The sequence below is a fragment of the Rhinoraja longicauda genome, chromosome 24 (genome assembly GCF_053455715.1).
Source record: "Rhinoraja longicauda isolate Sanriku21f chromosome 24, sRhiLon1.1, whole genome shotgun sequence".
NCBI lineage: Eukaryota > Metazoa > Chordata > Chondrichthyes > Rajiformes > Arhynchobatidae > Rhinoraja > Rhinoraja longicauda.
The window spans coordinates 15,796,540-15,813,205 of record NC_135976.1 but is presented as its reverse complement, the minus strand read 5'-3'; the positions used below and the strand labels follow the sequence as shown (position 1 = coordinate 15,813,205).

General features: G+C 40.1%; 1 protein-coding gene across 4 annotated transcripts in view; it reads right to left on the bottom strand.

Annotated features, from left to right (window-relative positions):
* Positions 1–5,171: 5,171 nt before the first annotated feature.
* LOC144605437 (diphosphoinositol polyphosphate phosphohydrolase 1) overlaps positions 5,172–16,666 on the bottom strand; it is a 66,991-nt gene continuing 55,496 nt past the window's right edge. For 3 of the 4 annotated variants that reach the window (XM_078420694.1, XM_078420697.1, XM_078420695.1), the window contains 3 exons: positions 15,027–15,071; positions 8,356–8,440; positions 5,172–7,316 (listed from right to left, as the gene is read on the bottom strand). In XM_078420694.1, coding sequence (XP_078276820.1) covers positions 7,117–7,316; positions 8,356–8,440; positions 15,027–15,071 — 330 coding nt within the window. In that variant the 3' untranslated portion in view covers positions 5,172–7,116. The remainder of the gene's footprint in view (positions 7,317–8,355; positions 8,441–15,026; positions 15,072–16,666) is intronic. The other variant, XM_078420696.1, reaches the window with a different exon arrangement.

Below are 16,666 nucleotides of genomic sequence, written 5' to 3'. Positions count from 1 at the left end.
CGTTTCGGGTCGAGACCCTTCTTCAGACTGAGTAGAAACCAGGAACTGCAGAAACTTCTAAAAAAAATACACTAAGTACTGGCACCATTTGCAAAAGGCAAATGTATCGGTTTTGCCCACTGTTATATTTTTTCCAAAGTATCATATAACTAAACGCATCCCAACATTCTTCCAACATTATCGCATGTTCTGCGCCACTGCGCCTTTTGAGTCTGCACCAGTTTTTTTTCTGAAGCACAAAATACATTCTCAGGTCAACGCCTCCAGCTGGTAAACAAGGCTCTTGATTCAGTTTTGCCCAACAACAATTTTCAACAGAGTTATTAATTTGTAACTCTGTTAGACATTGGAAACTTTAATTTGTTGTTTTCCTTATTGAGGTGGAAAAACACGAAGGTGTTCTCCACTTTCACCACTCCACTTTAAGTCTACAGCGTCCCCCCGTGGTATCACTAAGGCTAACCAGTTCTATGATGTGTTTCATGTGTTCGCCTCCTCCTAAAATACTTAGCGCCCAATGATTGCGTGTGGCAGCGAAGACAAAATGATGTTCAAATAAATATCCAACACCTCTAAAGGCAGGAATTTATATTACCAATCAATTAATCTAAGCAGGTATAAGTCATAGAGTTAGTCATACGGCATGGAGACAGGTCTTTCAGTTCAACTTGCCCACACCACACCGACCATCATGTCCCATCTGCACTGGTCCCACCTGACTGTATTTGGCCCATATCCCTCCAAACCTATCCTATCCATCTACCTGTCTAAATATTTCTTAAACGTTGCAATAGTACCTGCCTCAAGCTACCTCCTCCGGCAGTTCGTTCCGTACATCCACCAGCCGTTGTGTGAAAATATTACCCCTCAGGTGCCGATTAAATCTATCCACCTTTACCATAAACCTCTGTCTTCTGATTCTCGTTTCACCTACTCTGGGCAAGAGACTCTGTGCGTCTATCTGGTCTGTTCCTCTCATAATTTTATACACCTATATAAGATCACCCTGCATCCTCCTTCTCTCCAATGAATAGAGTCCTGGCCTGCTCAGAGAGAGTTCGATTAGTTAGGGCTAAAGGAATCAAGGGATATGGGGAAATAGCAGGAACGGGGTACTGATTTTAGACGATTAGCCATGATCATATTGAATGGCGGTGCTTGCTCCACCTGTCCAGAGACCAGGGTATGATTCTGACTGTGGGTGCTGCTGTACGAAGTTTGTATGTTCTCCCTGTGACAATGTGGGGTTTCTCTGGGTGCTCCAGTTTTCTCCCACAATCCAAAGACGCGCAGGTTTGTAGGTTTATTGAGCTCTGTAAATTTCCTCTGGTTTGTAGGTTGCAAATCAAGGATAACGGGTTGGTGTGGACTCAATGGGTGGGTCGATCTGTTTCCACGCTGTATCTCTAAACTAAATTTTAATATATATTGTTATATGATTGCTACATTGCTATCACACAGTATAGGCGTGTGTGTGTGTGTGTGTGTACACACAATTATTTCTTCCCACAAAATGAAAATTTTCTTGATACAAAAGCAAATAGAAAGCTAAATGGTTGTAAATCAACTTTACGACTAGAGCAATGGGGAAAAAATGTCTATCTGTGAGGCCTGACACGAACTCTCCTTCCAGAGCAGTAACCGTCTTTATAGTAGGGGAATGTGACAATTCTATAATGGCAATGGGCACAAAGGTGGATGGGCAAGGAGAGGGACGTCAGTTCGCAGGTCAACCGCATGTTCAAGGGAAGGCCACGGCTGGAGGCCCCGCAGCAGCTTGGGGCTTGCCTAGAAAGGGAACCACTCATAATACCTCGGGCGTGGACTGGTCTTTGAAAATAGCGCCAAAACATGACCAAAACAGTGAGGATGCGCTTAGGTATGACAATACTTTACAGGACTGTTTCCAAGAAAGGAATTGCACTGTGTGTTTGCACACATGTGACAATAAAAGCACCAGTGAACCATTGTTACTGTCACCTTCCATAGCAGTAACTATCTTTACTGTAGGGGAATGTTAAGAGAAGAGGCTTGGGCAAAGTATAGAAGAATGGTGGCCAGTCATAAATCATATATTTTTTAATGTCATTAAAGAGGGATTAATACTGTTTATAACAAGAATTTTATTTGTTGGATCAACATTTACTGCTACTTGTTATTACATGGCTTTAGAGCATTTATGAAACAAGGTGTTAGTTTTGGGAAAAGTCACATAGTTCATCCTGCATGCGTACAAACCTTCCTTTGTGAAGCAGGAGCAAACTTCAGTAGTGTTTTCGTTATCAAGAAACCTGTACATGCTTCCAAGCTTAAGTTAAGAAATTTGGCTGTGTTGTCTATACTTTTGAGGACTTCGTTGTCCCAATCCATGCAAGGGACAGCTAGTCTTTCCTGGACAACTGCTAGGATTTGGAGAGCTAGCTTTAATCTTCACTCCGGCAGTCCAGGATTCAAACTCTTGCTCTTGATGAAACTCTGAAAACTTTTATCTCACTTTTGATGGGCATTTGACTGCACTGGGCCTGTACTCGCCAGAGGTGAGAAGAATGAGGGATGGACCTCGTTGAAACATACTGAATAGTGAAAGTCCTGGATAGAGTGAATGTAGAGATGTTTCCACCAGTATGAGAGTCTCTAACGTACCTTTAAAAAGGAGATGAGGAGGAATTTCTTTAGTCAGACAGTGGTGAATCTGTGGAATTCATTGCCACACAAGGCTGTCAGTGGATATTTTTACGATGGAGATTGATATTTATAATTAGTAGGTGTGTCATGGGTTATGGGGAGAAGGCAGGAGAATGGGGTTGCGAGGGGAAGATAGATCAGCCATGTTTGATGAACTGGATGGCTTAATTCTAGTGGTGACATGCCCATTATGGCTTATATAAATAAATCCTATACAAATCCATATAAATGCTAACTGCTTATTTTGAAGTCACAAGCAAGTTTTAATTCAAAATCAATGTTCCACCTGATGAGATTCTTCCCCTTGCAAGTCCATTACCTTTATTAACCAGTCTGTGCATCTCTTGTGGAATCTCTTTCAAACTAGGATAAATTTCTACTGTATATTATGTGGCAGTTGTTTGAATCTCTGCCACTGTTCATCTACTGACATGTCTCTTAAACTATTTTCAGTCCCCCTGAGACAACTCTACCGTCTATTATTATTGCCCTTAAGTTGAGAAGGCTGTCGTTTTGATCTGCTCTTGTTCAACCTCAAACTGGATCTGGAAGTCTCTCAAACTGTGGTCACTGTCTCCCAAGAGATGCACAAGATCTCTTATTATTGCTTTCTCATTACTCACGACCAAATCTAAAATAGCTTTTTCCCGTTCGAAACCATAACATACTGTTCTTGGAAGGAATCCCTGACACACAGCACAAATTCTTCTTCTTTGATACTCTTACCAGTTTGGTTCATCCAATCAATATATAGGTTAAAATCTCCCATGGTAATTAAGTAACCTTCAGTTGCAGATGCAGCAGATATTTTTCTATTTATGGTCTGCACTATTGGGGGGTCACTTTTTGGGGGCCAAAAGATTACTTACAACGAACGGTGCCATACTTCCCTTGCTATGGATGATTGAGCCCAAACCAATTCTGTTATTCTGAAGAAGTGTTGCGACCCAAAAGGTGACCTTTCCACGTCCTCTTGGGATGCTGCATGACTCGCTGAGTTGTTTAGTTTAGTTTAGAGATACAGCACGGAAACAGGGCCTTCGGCCCACTGAGTCCACGCCAACCATTGATCACCTGTTCACACTAGTTCAATGTTGTTCCACTTTCTCACTTACACATTAGGTGCAATTTACTGAGGCCAATTAATCTTCAAACCCACATGTCTCAGTGTTGTGTTCGATAAGTCACCAGATTCAGACAAGTTTGTAGAGCAAGGTATTTTATTACACTACCAAACAAGGCACATAGAGTTCGGTATCCGCATACGCACTTGCAAACCCCGAGTACACAGCAAGGCGCGACCCCAGGTGGTGACCTATTGTTGATCATCTGGCACCCTTTGTGACACGGTCCAAGGCTGGGATTCTCTCCTCCTCTGGGAGGGCGCCTGACACTGTATTTTATTGCATTTCTCGTAGATTCAGACTGTGCCATACCCCCACCTGTGAGTCAATCATTAGCCGGTCCAATCAGGCCGTGCCACACTTAGCCTGTTGTGCACACCCTTGTCGCACTACTTGCGGTAGGGGGAGTAGGTGGTCTGCCCAGCTACCGCAGTGTTTTGCTCAGCAAACCCAGAATTGTTTGGGAACATGTTCGAACATCTTCGAAGACATCTACTTGTTTTTGAAGAGTTTGTTATGCTGTGCTGCTAATTCAGCTGACAACTCCACTTTAGCTGACAGGGTCTGTTTGGTCTTTACACTACACTCAGGCATGTGGGAGGAAACCAGAGCAACCGAAAGAAACACTCGTGATCAGAGGGAAAATGTGCAAACTCCACATGGAAGGCACCAGACGTCAAGATTGCTCTCGGGTCTCTGGCGCTGTGACGCAACTGCTCAATCACCTGCGTCATTGTGACACCATTTAAACATTTGCAGTTCCTTGCATCTTCAATTTTGTTACTAACCATTACCTCTATATAACACCACCGCTCTGATATCTTTCTTGATTAACACTACCCCACCTCCTTTCTCTTGCAGACAGTTTTGGAACATTGTATAACCTGGAATATTATAGAGTAATCGAGCGAAAAAGCATGGAAATATTCCTTTCGTCCCGACTTATCCATGCTGACCAAGTTGCCTAACTGAAGACACAATAACTGCAGATGCTGGAATCGTGAGTAAACCACAAAGTGATGGAGTGTATCCACCTACCACTTGCCAAGCTTTGTTGTGCCCTACCTCTCTTTTCTTGATTCCTCCCCCAACCCCACTTACAATAGTCTGAAGGACGCGATCAAAATTGTCATCTGTCGCGAGCTGTATACTGTAATAATATTTCATTATTTGGAACCTGATATATTATCGTGTGGAAGTTAATACCGACTAACAATATTATGCTTTTTTACAAATAAGCTCTGAGCTTCACTTACATAAGCAGCTTTGTGTAGGACATCATATCCTCAATATAAAATCATGGTTAATATAAAGCAATAACGCACTTTAAATTGTAAGAAAAAAATCCAGTCAACAATTGGCTTCTGAAATACTGGTGAGTTTTATTCGTTGGCACAGGTTTATTACAATCTTCAATCTCTTGCCTCACATGTGTATCATCACACTCAAGTCAGATAAAACAACAAGACATTTCCAGTGACAATCTCTCCGGGTGAAGTATAAAGGTTGCATTAAAATATGAAGGACAGGATAACATGCCCTATGTTCTTACAAATACAGGCTATTGTAAAAGCCAGCACTTATCCCTTCCATCTAAGGCTTTACACAGGAAAGCACCAAAAATGACACATTTATGTACAGTGCATTAATTGCAGGTAAAAGCTGAAAACATTAAGTGGTCATAATCAACTGATTCCATTGGTTTCTTCACTTTTTTTTACATATTAACAAGATTTTCATATTTGCTCGTCAGAAGTATAATTCACTACTCAATTTTACTTTGACTGAAACTTAATTTCTCACATTTTCAGGTTGTACTTAAGCAGAATAAAACAGTTGATGACACCTGTCACTTTTAAAGAACACTAGAGAATAGGGCGATGCTTCTGTGAAAACTCATTCATGCATGCTACTCCAGTTTGTTTAAATCCTCTCCAATGACTGAGGATTAGGTTACTTTGTCACCTTGTGTAAAAAGGTTTTAAACTTTCAAATCTTCTTTCAAAATGTTCAAAGAATGCGATTGGGAAAGTATGCAAAAAAGTAATGAAGGCATATTTACACCGCTTTGAATCTGGGGCAAATGAAAGGACAAGTCTAACTTTGACCCACGAGTCTTTCTTAAAAGCAGCCCATCCAAAATTGACATAAGGATATTTTCTCCAGTAATGTACCTTTCTCATTTGTGCTTACAAGATACAGTTTTTAAGTCACCGCACTGTACATGAGGATAATATTCGATGATAATCTTTAAGAAATTCTGGGTTTCTATATTCATGACTTAAATATAAAACCTAAAAGAAATCAAATTTTAAAGTGATCAATATAGAGCACTTATTTCAAAAGAAACAGGGCTACATTTCTCAGGAAAAAAAATTACCTTGTTTATCCTTTAAAGAGAGAAATGTAGGGCAATTTTTGTTCTGCATTTGTCTAGAGTAGGAACTTAACGACAAAGTTAATCGGTTTACGTGCTTAAGCAGTATACAGTGTCACTTTAAAATTGCAAGAATAACAAAAACAATCAAAAAATTCAAAACACCAAATTCTCAAGTCTGTTTATACCTTGAATTACCTGCAAAGAGCATCCTTTAACTCCAGTGTAGAACAATGAGAACAGCACAGATCAGGAGAAAGAGTCGACAGCTACAAATATATTCTGCAAAATGGAATATATATAATTCAATGCTCCACAGATGACGACCCAATGTGCATGGCTTGTAGTAGTCGTACATAAGTAAAAATGTTTTAAAGGCCTTCTTCAACAACTTGTGTACGTTAACAAAGGTATTATGCATGTCTTGTAGGTTATTCCACAAAGTATTACAAGTCAGTGATCAACTGTTTCTTTGCCTTTGTTTTCGTAAACAGCAGTGGTGCATGTGATAAGCCAGCCAAAAATTTACAAAAGCTGTATACAAAAAGTTGCAGAGAACTAAAATTGGCATCCAAATATCTCTAGGTTGAAATCCAAGCCACCTTACAATTAAGAATTCCAAAGGAAAATACCAGGGAGACAATTGGATGCAACACTGGTACCTTAATTTCACAATTCTATCAAAAATATACAATATCTAACAAAAAAAAACCTTACTAGTTATGGCTTTGATCTTCAGCACTATATTATACATCACAATATAAAGTATTGTTATCAACATTGCACAGGTCTTCATGCAAAATGTATTTATACATATACAATGTATAGTAGCAATCAAACCAGATCAAACATTCTTTCACTGAACTCCTTTCAAGTCCATGCCTTTGGGACTTGATGTAGATGAGTCAATTACTGTGAAGCTCTTCTCAGTCATCTAATACTGGATACTGAACTTTGATTGGCAACAGCATATGTTGAGGCCTTATCTTCAGATAACGTTGCAACAACAGGAGTTCCATTATTTGCCAAATAGCCTTGTTTGAAGGTTTCAAAGTATGAGGCCTGTACAGGTTTATGACACTGAAGAACTTTAATGGCATCATCTATTTTAAACCATTCCCTTTTTCTCCCTAAACGAAAGGAGAAAGATTAAGTTTACACAATTGAGAATTTTTACTGTAAAGACATAGAGGGATAAAGTTTTTAGAAAAGTTGCAGTTTATGCATTTATAATCAAGGATCCCCACCATTCAGGCCGTGCTCACATCTCGTTGTTACCGTCGGACAGGAGGTACAGAAGCCTGAGGTCCCACACCACCATCTACAGGATCAGCAACATTACTGCAACTATCATGCTCTTGAACTGATCTGCAACAGATACGATGGACCACCTCTTGCATGACTGTGGACTCGGTCTTGAATTGTGTTTTGCACGTGGGTCTTTTTTTTGCGCCAACATTTTTTTCCTTTTCATTTTCTTGTGGTATAATTTCCGTACTATATAATTTTTGTAATGTCTGAGTCTATGTAATTGTGGGGCTGCTGTAAGATTTTCTGCTGTACCTCTCTGTACTTGTACAGGTCCACTTGTACAGGCTGTATTTCTCAATTTGGGAAAATGGGGCTCAGCTTGTAAAACAATACAAAATGTAAACAATACCAAAAAAACCTCAAATTGGCATTGGCAGAGGAGATGGTTGAGGAAGGAGAACACAGACACCCACAGATTGACATCAGCAGAGTCAATAAATTTTTCTTAGAAGATCTGTCAAGAGGAATTTTCTCCTGATGCTAGAAGTATCGTGCCAATCTTGTGCTGAGAAGTCTACTTCAACCATATAACATTACACAAGGCTATTCCAGCTGCATTGTGTCAATTTGTATTAATGCAGAACATAATCAAAACTATTCATTCAATCCTTTCACTTCTGGTTTGAATTATGTTGAATTCATGTGGAAAACATGGGTCAATTATACATAATGGGCAGATCATGCATCACTGACCTCTCAATGATAATGTACATGAATGATAACATTAACAAATAATAATAATATATTCCTTTATTCGTCCCACACCAGGGAAATTTATAGTGTTACAGCAGCAAAGTGGTAGCAAGAGAGCAAGAGATTTGAAATCTCCACTTAAAATATAGTGGAGTTTCATCTTACCAATATTTACTGAATCCTCCCAATCTTCCAACACCTCTGTTATTACCAGAACATACACATACGTTCTATGCTTTCTGTCTTGATTCTGAAAAATAAAATTATTCAAAAGTAATGGATATTGGCTGCAAAATATTATGGAATATCAGCTGTGATAGCACAGGTTTTTCCACATTGAGGAAGGAGTTCCAGCTTGAATTTAAAAAAAAATTGTTTCTAAACTGAAAGAAATGTTACATTTCTCTAATCAAAAAGTTACATTTTCCAATTGCATTGGGGGTTTTAGACAATGTTGCTGAAGCGATCGTACCTGCAATGTAATTTGCTAAAGCACAATCTACTTGCATAAAAGTACTCTTTCCAGAGGATTTTAAGTTTAAGATAGCAGGATTTTGGTTTGTTTGGTGAAAATAGCACTGTTTTTTTTTCACGAAAAATACAGAAGTAAATGATCAAGCATCACAGTTACAAATGCGGGGAAATAAACCAGGAAAAGAATCATCATTACGTCAGGATGGTGCCTATTGAGTTGCCTGCACTTTCATTACATCCGTTTCATAAAGGGGTTTCCACAATATCATAGTCCAATATTATAAATGCAATTAAAATTGTATTTTAATTTGTCTAAAATATTAGACAAAAGTAATTGTAAAATAGTTACCGGTTGGCAAAGAAAGAAATACAATTAATAAACTCATATACAAGTCAAGCAGGCTGTGGTAGAACACGTGGAGACCACAGAGGCCACATCTGAAGTGCTCTCACTGTAGCTTTCTACTTCCACTTCCATAATCTTGCTTAACTCCATCTCTGCTTCAGCTAGTCATCCAATTAACTCTTAGTCAGTCTTCCTCATTCTGCTTGCCCGTAACATTAGGTAATCCAAACCGCTGTTTCCTTTAATCTAACATACCCGAAGTTCAATTTAGCAATTGTTTTTCTGTGAGCTGACCCCACTTTGACTGCATTTTCAACAACCACCATTTTATCATTTTTAACCTCATTTTGAAATAGCCCCCAGCTCAGACCTCCCAACATTTGATTTTACGAATTCATAATTTTGATGTCCAAAATTCAGAATTTTACATTAAAATTCATAATGTGGCAAGTAATGCAACTTTTCAGCAAAAGGTATGCACGCCAAATGCGCATAAGCGTTGCACTACGTTCATGTGCGAAAAACAACTATTATTTCCAAGTCTTGCACTACATGTACAATGTGAGGCCTATCATGAGTGTATTCTGCTATTTATAGAAGGGTTATTGAATAGAGATACTTTTTGCAACACAAAGAAAAAAATGTTTTGTTTTTTCTATTTTGCTTTTTCCTTACACATCCCAATTCTCTTGGTATTGAATAAAAGAACAATCGTCATAAAATGTATGACTAAGTTATGAAGAAAGAGTTGATATATGCGACTCGACTAAGCATACGGAAGTACTTGAAATAAATTTGCACATTAATTGATAATCAGCCCAAAAAGGAGGTAATTGGCTTTTCTGCTGTGTTTTATATTTTAACCCCATCTTAATTAATTAATATAGTTATATAATCTTGCACTTAAATTTAATATTTACTCTTTACAGTTCCACCACTGATTTTCTGGCACTCTTGGTTCCAGAGCTTTGCTGGTTTACCCAGCCGGACAAGGAAGTCGGCTATGGGGATAGATGTGCTGGCCCCAGCTGGGCTGGAGTTCCAGAGCCCCGGCCGCAGGTTGCAAATTCAACCCACCGATCGGTCATGGAAGTCCCGATGAGGTCGAGATTGGCTGCCTTGCCCAGCCTGGGTGCCACATTTTCGGGGAGACTTCCAGGGCGGGGGGATTTCTCGCAGAACCCCTAGCGACCTCTAGCGGCCGATTTGACAAATTGGCCAAGGCAGTCCCGATGAGGTTGACATTGGCTGCCTTGCCCAGCTTAGGTGCCACATTTTCGGGGTGACTTCCAGGGCACGGGGGATTTCTCGCGGAACCCCAAGCAACCTCTAGTGGCCGAATTGACAAATTGCAATTACTGACTGTTTTGCAGAAAAATGTGAAATCGGAATGGCGGAAATGAAATAAGAAAGCAGAAACTTTCCGCCAAATTCGGAAGGGTTGGGAGGGGTGCCAGCCCTATCCCGTAAGCTAGGATACTGTCTGATTCACATCTACCCCATTGTCAATGGAACTGATGTGCGACAATGCTGATATTTTGCACTCTATCTCCCCCATTGCTCTACCTATTGTACTCGAGTTTGACCTGAATGGATTGCATGCAAAGAATCTGTGGAATTCATTGCCACAGTCAGCTGAGGAGGCCAAGCCATGGATATTTTTAAGGCGGAGATTAACAGATTCTTGATTAGTACGGGTGCCAGGGGTTATGGGGGAAGGCAAGAGAATGTGGTTGAGAGGGGAACATAGATAAGCCATGAATGAATGGCAGAGTAGAGTTGATGGACTGAATGACTTCATTCTATTCCTATAACATGTGAACTTATGCAAACAAAGCTTTTCTCTATACCTTGGTACTGGTAACATCAATAAACCTAACCCATTATCATATTCCACGCCAGCCCTAGAACTGAGATATCCTATCTTTGGCCACTTGATCATCCCCAAATGTAATTTGTAGACACAAAAAGCAGGAGTAACTCAGCGGGACAGGAGCATCTCTGGAGAGAAGGAATGGGTGACGTTTTGGGTCGAGACCCTTCTTCAGGCTGGTTAGGGATAAGGGAAATGAGAGATATAGATAATGATGTGGAGAGATAAAGAACAATGAGTGAAAGATATGCAAAAAAGATATGCAACGATGATAAAGGAACCAGGTCATTATTAGCTGTTTGTAGGGTGAAAATGAGATGCTAGTGCAACTTGGGTGGGGAAGGGATAGAGAGAGGGAATGCCGGGGCTACCTGAAGTGTGGGAGATCAATATTCATACCACTGGGCTGTAAGCTGGCCATGCGCAATATGAGATGCTGGTCCTCCAATTTGCGTTTACCCTCACTCTGACAACGGAGGAGACCTAGGACAGAAAGGCCTGTGTAGGAATGGGAAGGAAAATTAAAGTGTCCAGCAACCGGGAGATCAGGTAGGTTCAGGCGGGCTGAGTGAAAGTGTTCCGCGAAACGATCATTCAGTCTGCATTTGGTCTCGCCGATGTATAAGAATCCACATCTTGAACAACGGATGTCATAGATGAGTTTGGAGGTGGTGCAAGTGAAACTGCTTATCCTGAAAGGACTGTCGGAGTCGAGGGAGGAGGTGTAGGGACAGATGCTGCATCTTCTGCGGTTGTAGGGCAAGGCACCTGGGGAGGGGAAGGTTTGGGCGGGAAGGGATGAGTTCACCAGGGAGTTGTGGAGGGAACGGTCCCTGTGGAAGGCAGAAAAAGGTGGGGATGGAAAATGTGGCTAGTGGTGGGATCCTGTTGGAGATGGCGGACATTTCAGAGGATTGTGTGTTGTATGCGACAGCTGATGGGGTGGAAGATAAGGACTAGGGGACTGTCTCTGTTAAGACTAAGGGGAGGGGGAGCAAGGGTGGAGTCTCCTCGGTACCTCGCAGCTCCACCCTTGCTCCCGAGTGAACACTGAGTGCAGTAGACCAGGTTGGGAGAGATACAGGTGAATCTCTGCTCCATCTAGTTCCATTTAACCAACATCCCCCCCCCCCCCCACTAAAATCTGCTTCCATGCACCGCCTGTGTTCCACCCCTCTCTCGCACTGGTACACACTGGCATTATTTCCTCTTCCCTCTACATTCTTAAGCAGGGTCTTGACCCAAAATGTCAACTTACACCTTTTTACCTCCACAGATGCTGCATGATCCACTGAGTTCTTCTATCGTTCTGTTTTTTTTGCTGCAGATTCCAGTATTTACTCATTTATTTTCTTACTAAATACTGTATTGTAACAAGAGGCATACAGCATGGCAACGTGGCATTTGTTGCAACCATCAATCATTCATCTATATTAATCTTGCATTCTTTCATAAATTCCACTTATGAATATTGACTTCTCTATCTTCAAGTAACCTTTGCTTTTTCTCTCGCCATCCCTCCCCTTCCCAGTTAATCCGACCAGTCTGACTGTCCCTCTGATTACATTGTATCTCTTTCTGCTTTGTTGTCACCTTCTCCGAGCTAACAACGGTTTATTCTACATTTTCCTTGATCTGCATCTCTTTTGATCTCTTACACTTTCTTATCTCTGTAACTCCTTCTCCCCTGATGCTCAGTCTGAAGAAAGGTCTCGATCTGAAACGTCACCCTTTCCTTCTATCCAGTTACTCCAGCATTTTGTGTCTATCTTCGGTGTAAACCAGCATCTGAGTTCCTACCTACACAACTCCATTGCCACCCCTGCCAACCACCTTGGCTTAATTTACAGCAGCCAATTAACCCATGAATAAGCATATGGGAGGAAACCAGAACACCCAGAGAAAATTCAGTCACAGGGGTAACATGTAAATTCCACAGGTAGCACCTCAAGTCAAGATCAAACCCATGTCTCTAGAACTGTGAGATGGCAGTGCTGCCGACTGTGCCACCATGAGTTTCTTTAGTCAGAGGGTGGTGAATCTGTGGAATTCATTGCCAGATGGCAGTGGAAGCCAAATCAATGGATATTTTTAAGGTGGAGATTGACAGATTCTTGATTAGTAAGGCTGTCGGGGTTAAGAGGAGAAGGCAGGAGAATGGGGTTGAGCGAAAAAGATAGATCCGCCATGATTGAATGAGCAGACTTGATGGGCTGAATGGCGTAATTCTGCTCCTATAATTTATGAGGGTGGGACGTAAAGCCGAGAATCAACTTTTATGACTGGCTCACATTCTCTTCAGATTATCAAAATACATTTCTGAATTTGACTTTGAATTAAATGCTCAAGGATTATTTAGTAATTTCATTTATGCATCTGTATCACACGTGCATGTGAATAAATCACCCTCATACTGTCAAAACTAAATTCAAAATGGCCACCACTGGGAGTCATTTGATCTGCAAAAAACACAATGTTGGATTAGGAGCAGATGTGGCAGCTGCTCCCAAGGACAACTCAACATTTTGTCACCATGTACTTGTCTGCTTTCTATATGTATCCTCAGCACTGGGTGATAGCACAATATAGATCTCAACAAGTGCAGGTCAGATCTTTGAAAGGTACCAGACAGGTTAGTAATGCAGTTAAAAACATTGTGTATGTAATTCTGGTATTTGTACAACACAAGACTTAACATAAAGTAATCTGGCAAGGGCATTGTGATCAATACTGGGCTCTGGTCTTTTATGAGCAACAGGAAGATCTCAGCGGATACAGTTACTTAAACAGTCTCAGCATGGACCGATTTGTGTTACTTGTAGACTCTGGGAAGCTGTCTTTATTTTCCTTAGATCATAGAACAATGCGTATAGAATTGACAGATGTTTAAAAGCATGAATGGTTTTGATAGAGTGGTGGGCTCTGCTTGAACATTTGCCTTCAAAACAGAATTGAATAAATATTTGCAGGGCAAAATATACTGTTATGGCCAAAGGATGGAGTGATGGGTCAAACTGAACTGCTTTTCAAAAAAGCCAGTGAAATTTATGGGCTAAATTTTAAGTTGTGATATGTTTTTTTCTAGACACAAGGAACTGCAGATGCTGGTTTACTAAAATAAACACAAATTGTTGGAGAAATTCAACAGGTTCGGCAGCCTCTCTGGAAATCACGGATTGGCTATGTCTCAGATTGGGACTCTTCTTCAAACTAATTGTATTATGGGGAGAAAGCTGGAGGTGGGATAAGGTCTGGCAAATGACAGAAGGATAAATGTGAGAGATGGCTGATTTGGCAGATGAGTAGACAAAGGCCAGAGATGAAAAGATAACAAAAGACTAAGGCGAGAAGAAGAGTGTGAAATGTTTTTTCTGATTCTAATTCAATGACTGTTCAATGCTGTGAAGATTGGTACAACCCAATCTACAGACATGTGTGCAGATGGAACTCTTATGTAACACCTGAAACATTTATTTTTGCTTGTTGGGCTCAGTCCTTTTTTGCAAGCACGCTAAAGAGCTAATGAAATTCCTGGATCTCTCTTGAGTGGTTAAGTGTCAGAAACAACCTGAAACTCTACCACTCACTTTTCCCACAATCCTTTCGCGGCAGCATTATTCAAGGTTAAAATCAAAGGCACAACGGTCCAGTATTAAGTTGCTCTGTGCTTACCCCTGTTAAAAATAATATCCTCAACATTTATACCCAGAGTCTCCTTCCATAGGATTTCACCGTGAATTGCAGTCTTTTAAACATCAAAAGAACTTGTGGCATTTTCAAACTGCACACGTAACAAGCCAAGTTAAAAACTGGATATGATCAGTCACTTTCCCATCAATTCCAGAATTTGTGCACTTGGACAGGCCAATGGATACCACTTACATTGCTTATCATCACATTATTCAATTATGATGTGGCTGGTCTTAATGCTGCAGCAAACAGATTATCCGGTATTTGGCCAATCCGACACAACTTGTTTTATGATATTTGTTCACTTTTTAAAGCTCACTGATCAAATGCCCCATGAACTAGTCATTGACATCAAAATTACAAATAGAATAGAACACAAACAAAATGTTTTTTAGCAACCGTCTGCCCGTCAGTATGCAAACATCAATACTTCACATTAAAATAAGAACCTACCTCAAATATTCCTACTAATCTTCCTAACGTCCCTTTGACTCCAGCCTGCAAAATTAACAAGGATTGCATTTTAAAATCCATGTTCACATACTCAATAGAAAAGGAGTTCAAACTCCATGATCTACAATTCTTTTGAAAACATACAGAGGGCTCTGTGCCACATAATGTTAGAACTACATAATTTTAGTCTTCAGACATTTAGAATTAGATGCACTCTATTGTTATCAATAAAGGACAATGATCATTTTATTTATAGGCAAGATTCAGGTAGATGCTCCACTTGATCAAGTTCTCATTAAAAACATCGCGGGTATTTTGTCCAATTTAATTATTCAAAAGAATGGAGTGCAGATATAAAAGCTGATGTAACTGCCAGACAACTTTGGAACACTGGGGGGAAAAATAAATACCAAGCATGACAACAATTGAGAGGTACAAACTAAAAGTAAATCTAAAGTATAAGGATGGCAAACATGCAAGTTATGCATGACATGAAACTTTTATACAAAGCATCTTGCTGCCTCAAAATGTGCATTTTTATTGAAATTAATGTATCAAATATGTCAGCAGCTGGGTAGAGCTAAGGAAATAGGATAAGGTAAAACAAAATGATAGGAAGAAAAGTAGACTTTATAAATGATCATTTTTCTAATACCTGGATTATTAGCAGAGGGCGCTCTAATTAGATGACCACTTAATTTTATAGATTTGTTTGTGCCTCACCATGAAATACAGTTGGGGAGTGAGCAATTTCTGTGCTATATTTTCAGCACAATTACATCCAATTGTGTACTTTGACCATATGATGCATTCATTTTATAATTTCTGGAATCTAGCCTGGTTAAAAATTGGGTGATCTCTAATTTTCTGCTGTGCCCAGAACTCCGTCATTATCCTTGACGGCTTCTTCCATTTACATATCAGAAAAATTGGCGAGGATGAAGAGTTTATTTTATAGGTGTTCATATGCAAAGGTATTGCAGAGGATGCATTTTAACCTAGCATCAATGAATACATATCTAAAAAGTTATTTCCACTTTTCAATCCTGCAGAAACTTTAGACTTGCTTTTGCCATCTTTATTTCATAGATGGGGCAGGACATCATGGGTTTTCTCCGGGTGCTCCAGTTTCCTCCCACATTCCAAAGACGTACCAGTTTATAGGTTCATTGGCTTTGGTAAAATTGTAAATTGTCCCTAGAGTGTAGGATAGTGTTAGTGTACGGTGTGATTGCTGGTTGCTGCGGACTCTGTGGGACAGTGGACCGGTTTCCACGCTGTATCTCTAAAGAAGGACTTCTGTGTCTGTGTTACATACTACTCAGACAAGAACAGGTACTGCTCTTTCCACAGAAGGGAAAGAATTTTAATGAAATCACAAAGTAATGGTAATCTTTTCAAAAGGCAGTATTAAACATGCAGACTATATATTGAGTGAAAAGTGCATAGTTTACAAATGGTAGTGTCAAATTGTAGGGTTCTGCTCCTTTATTAGCTTGCATACCTTTACAGAAATGACTTCCATTTATTTCTCAATGCATGGTAAACACCTGTGACATCCATTACACAGCTCTCCAATGAATGAAGATGACGCAGAAAGGCCAAGGATATACTACTTTTAGAAACCAAGTGCTGATTGA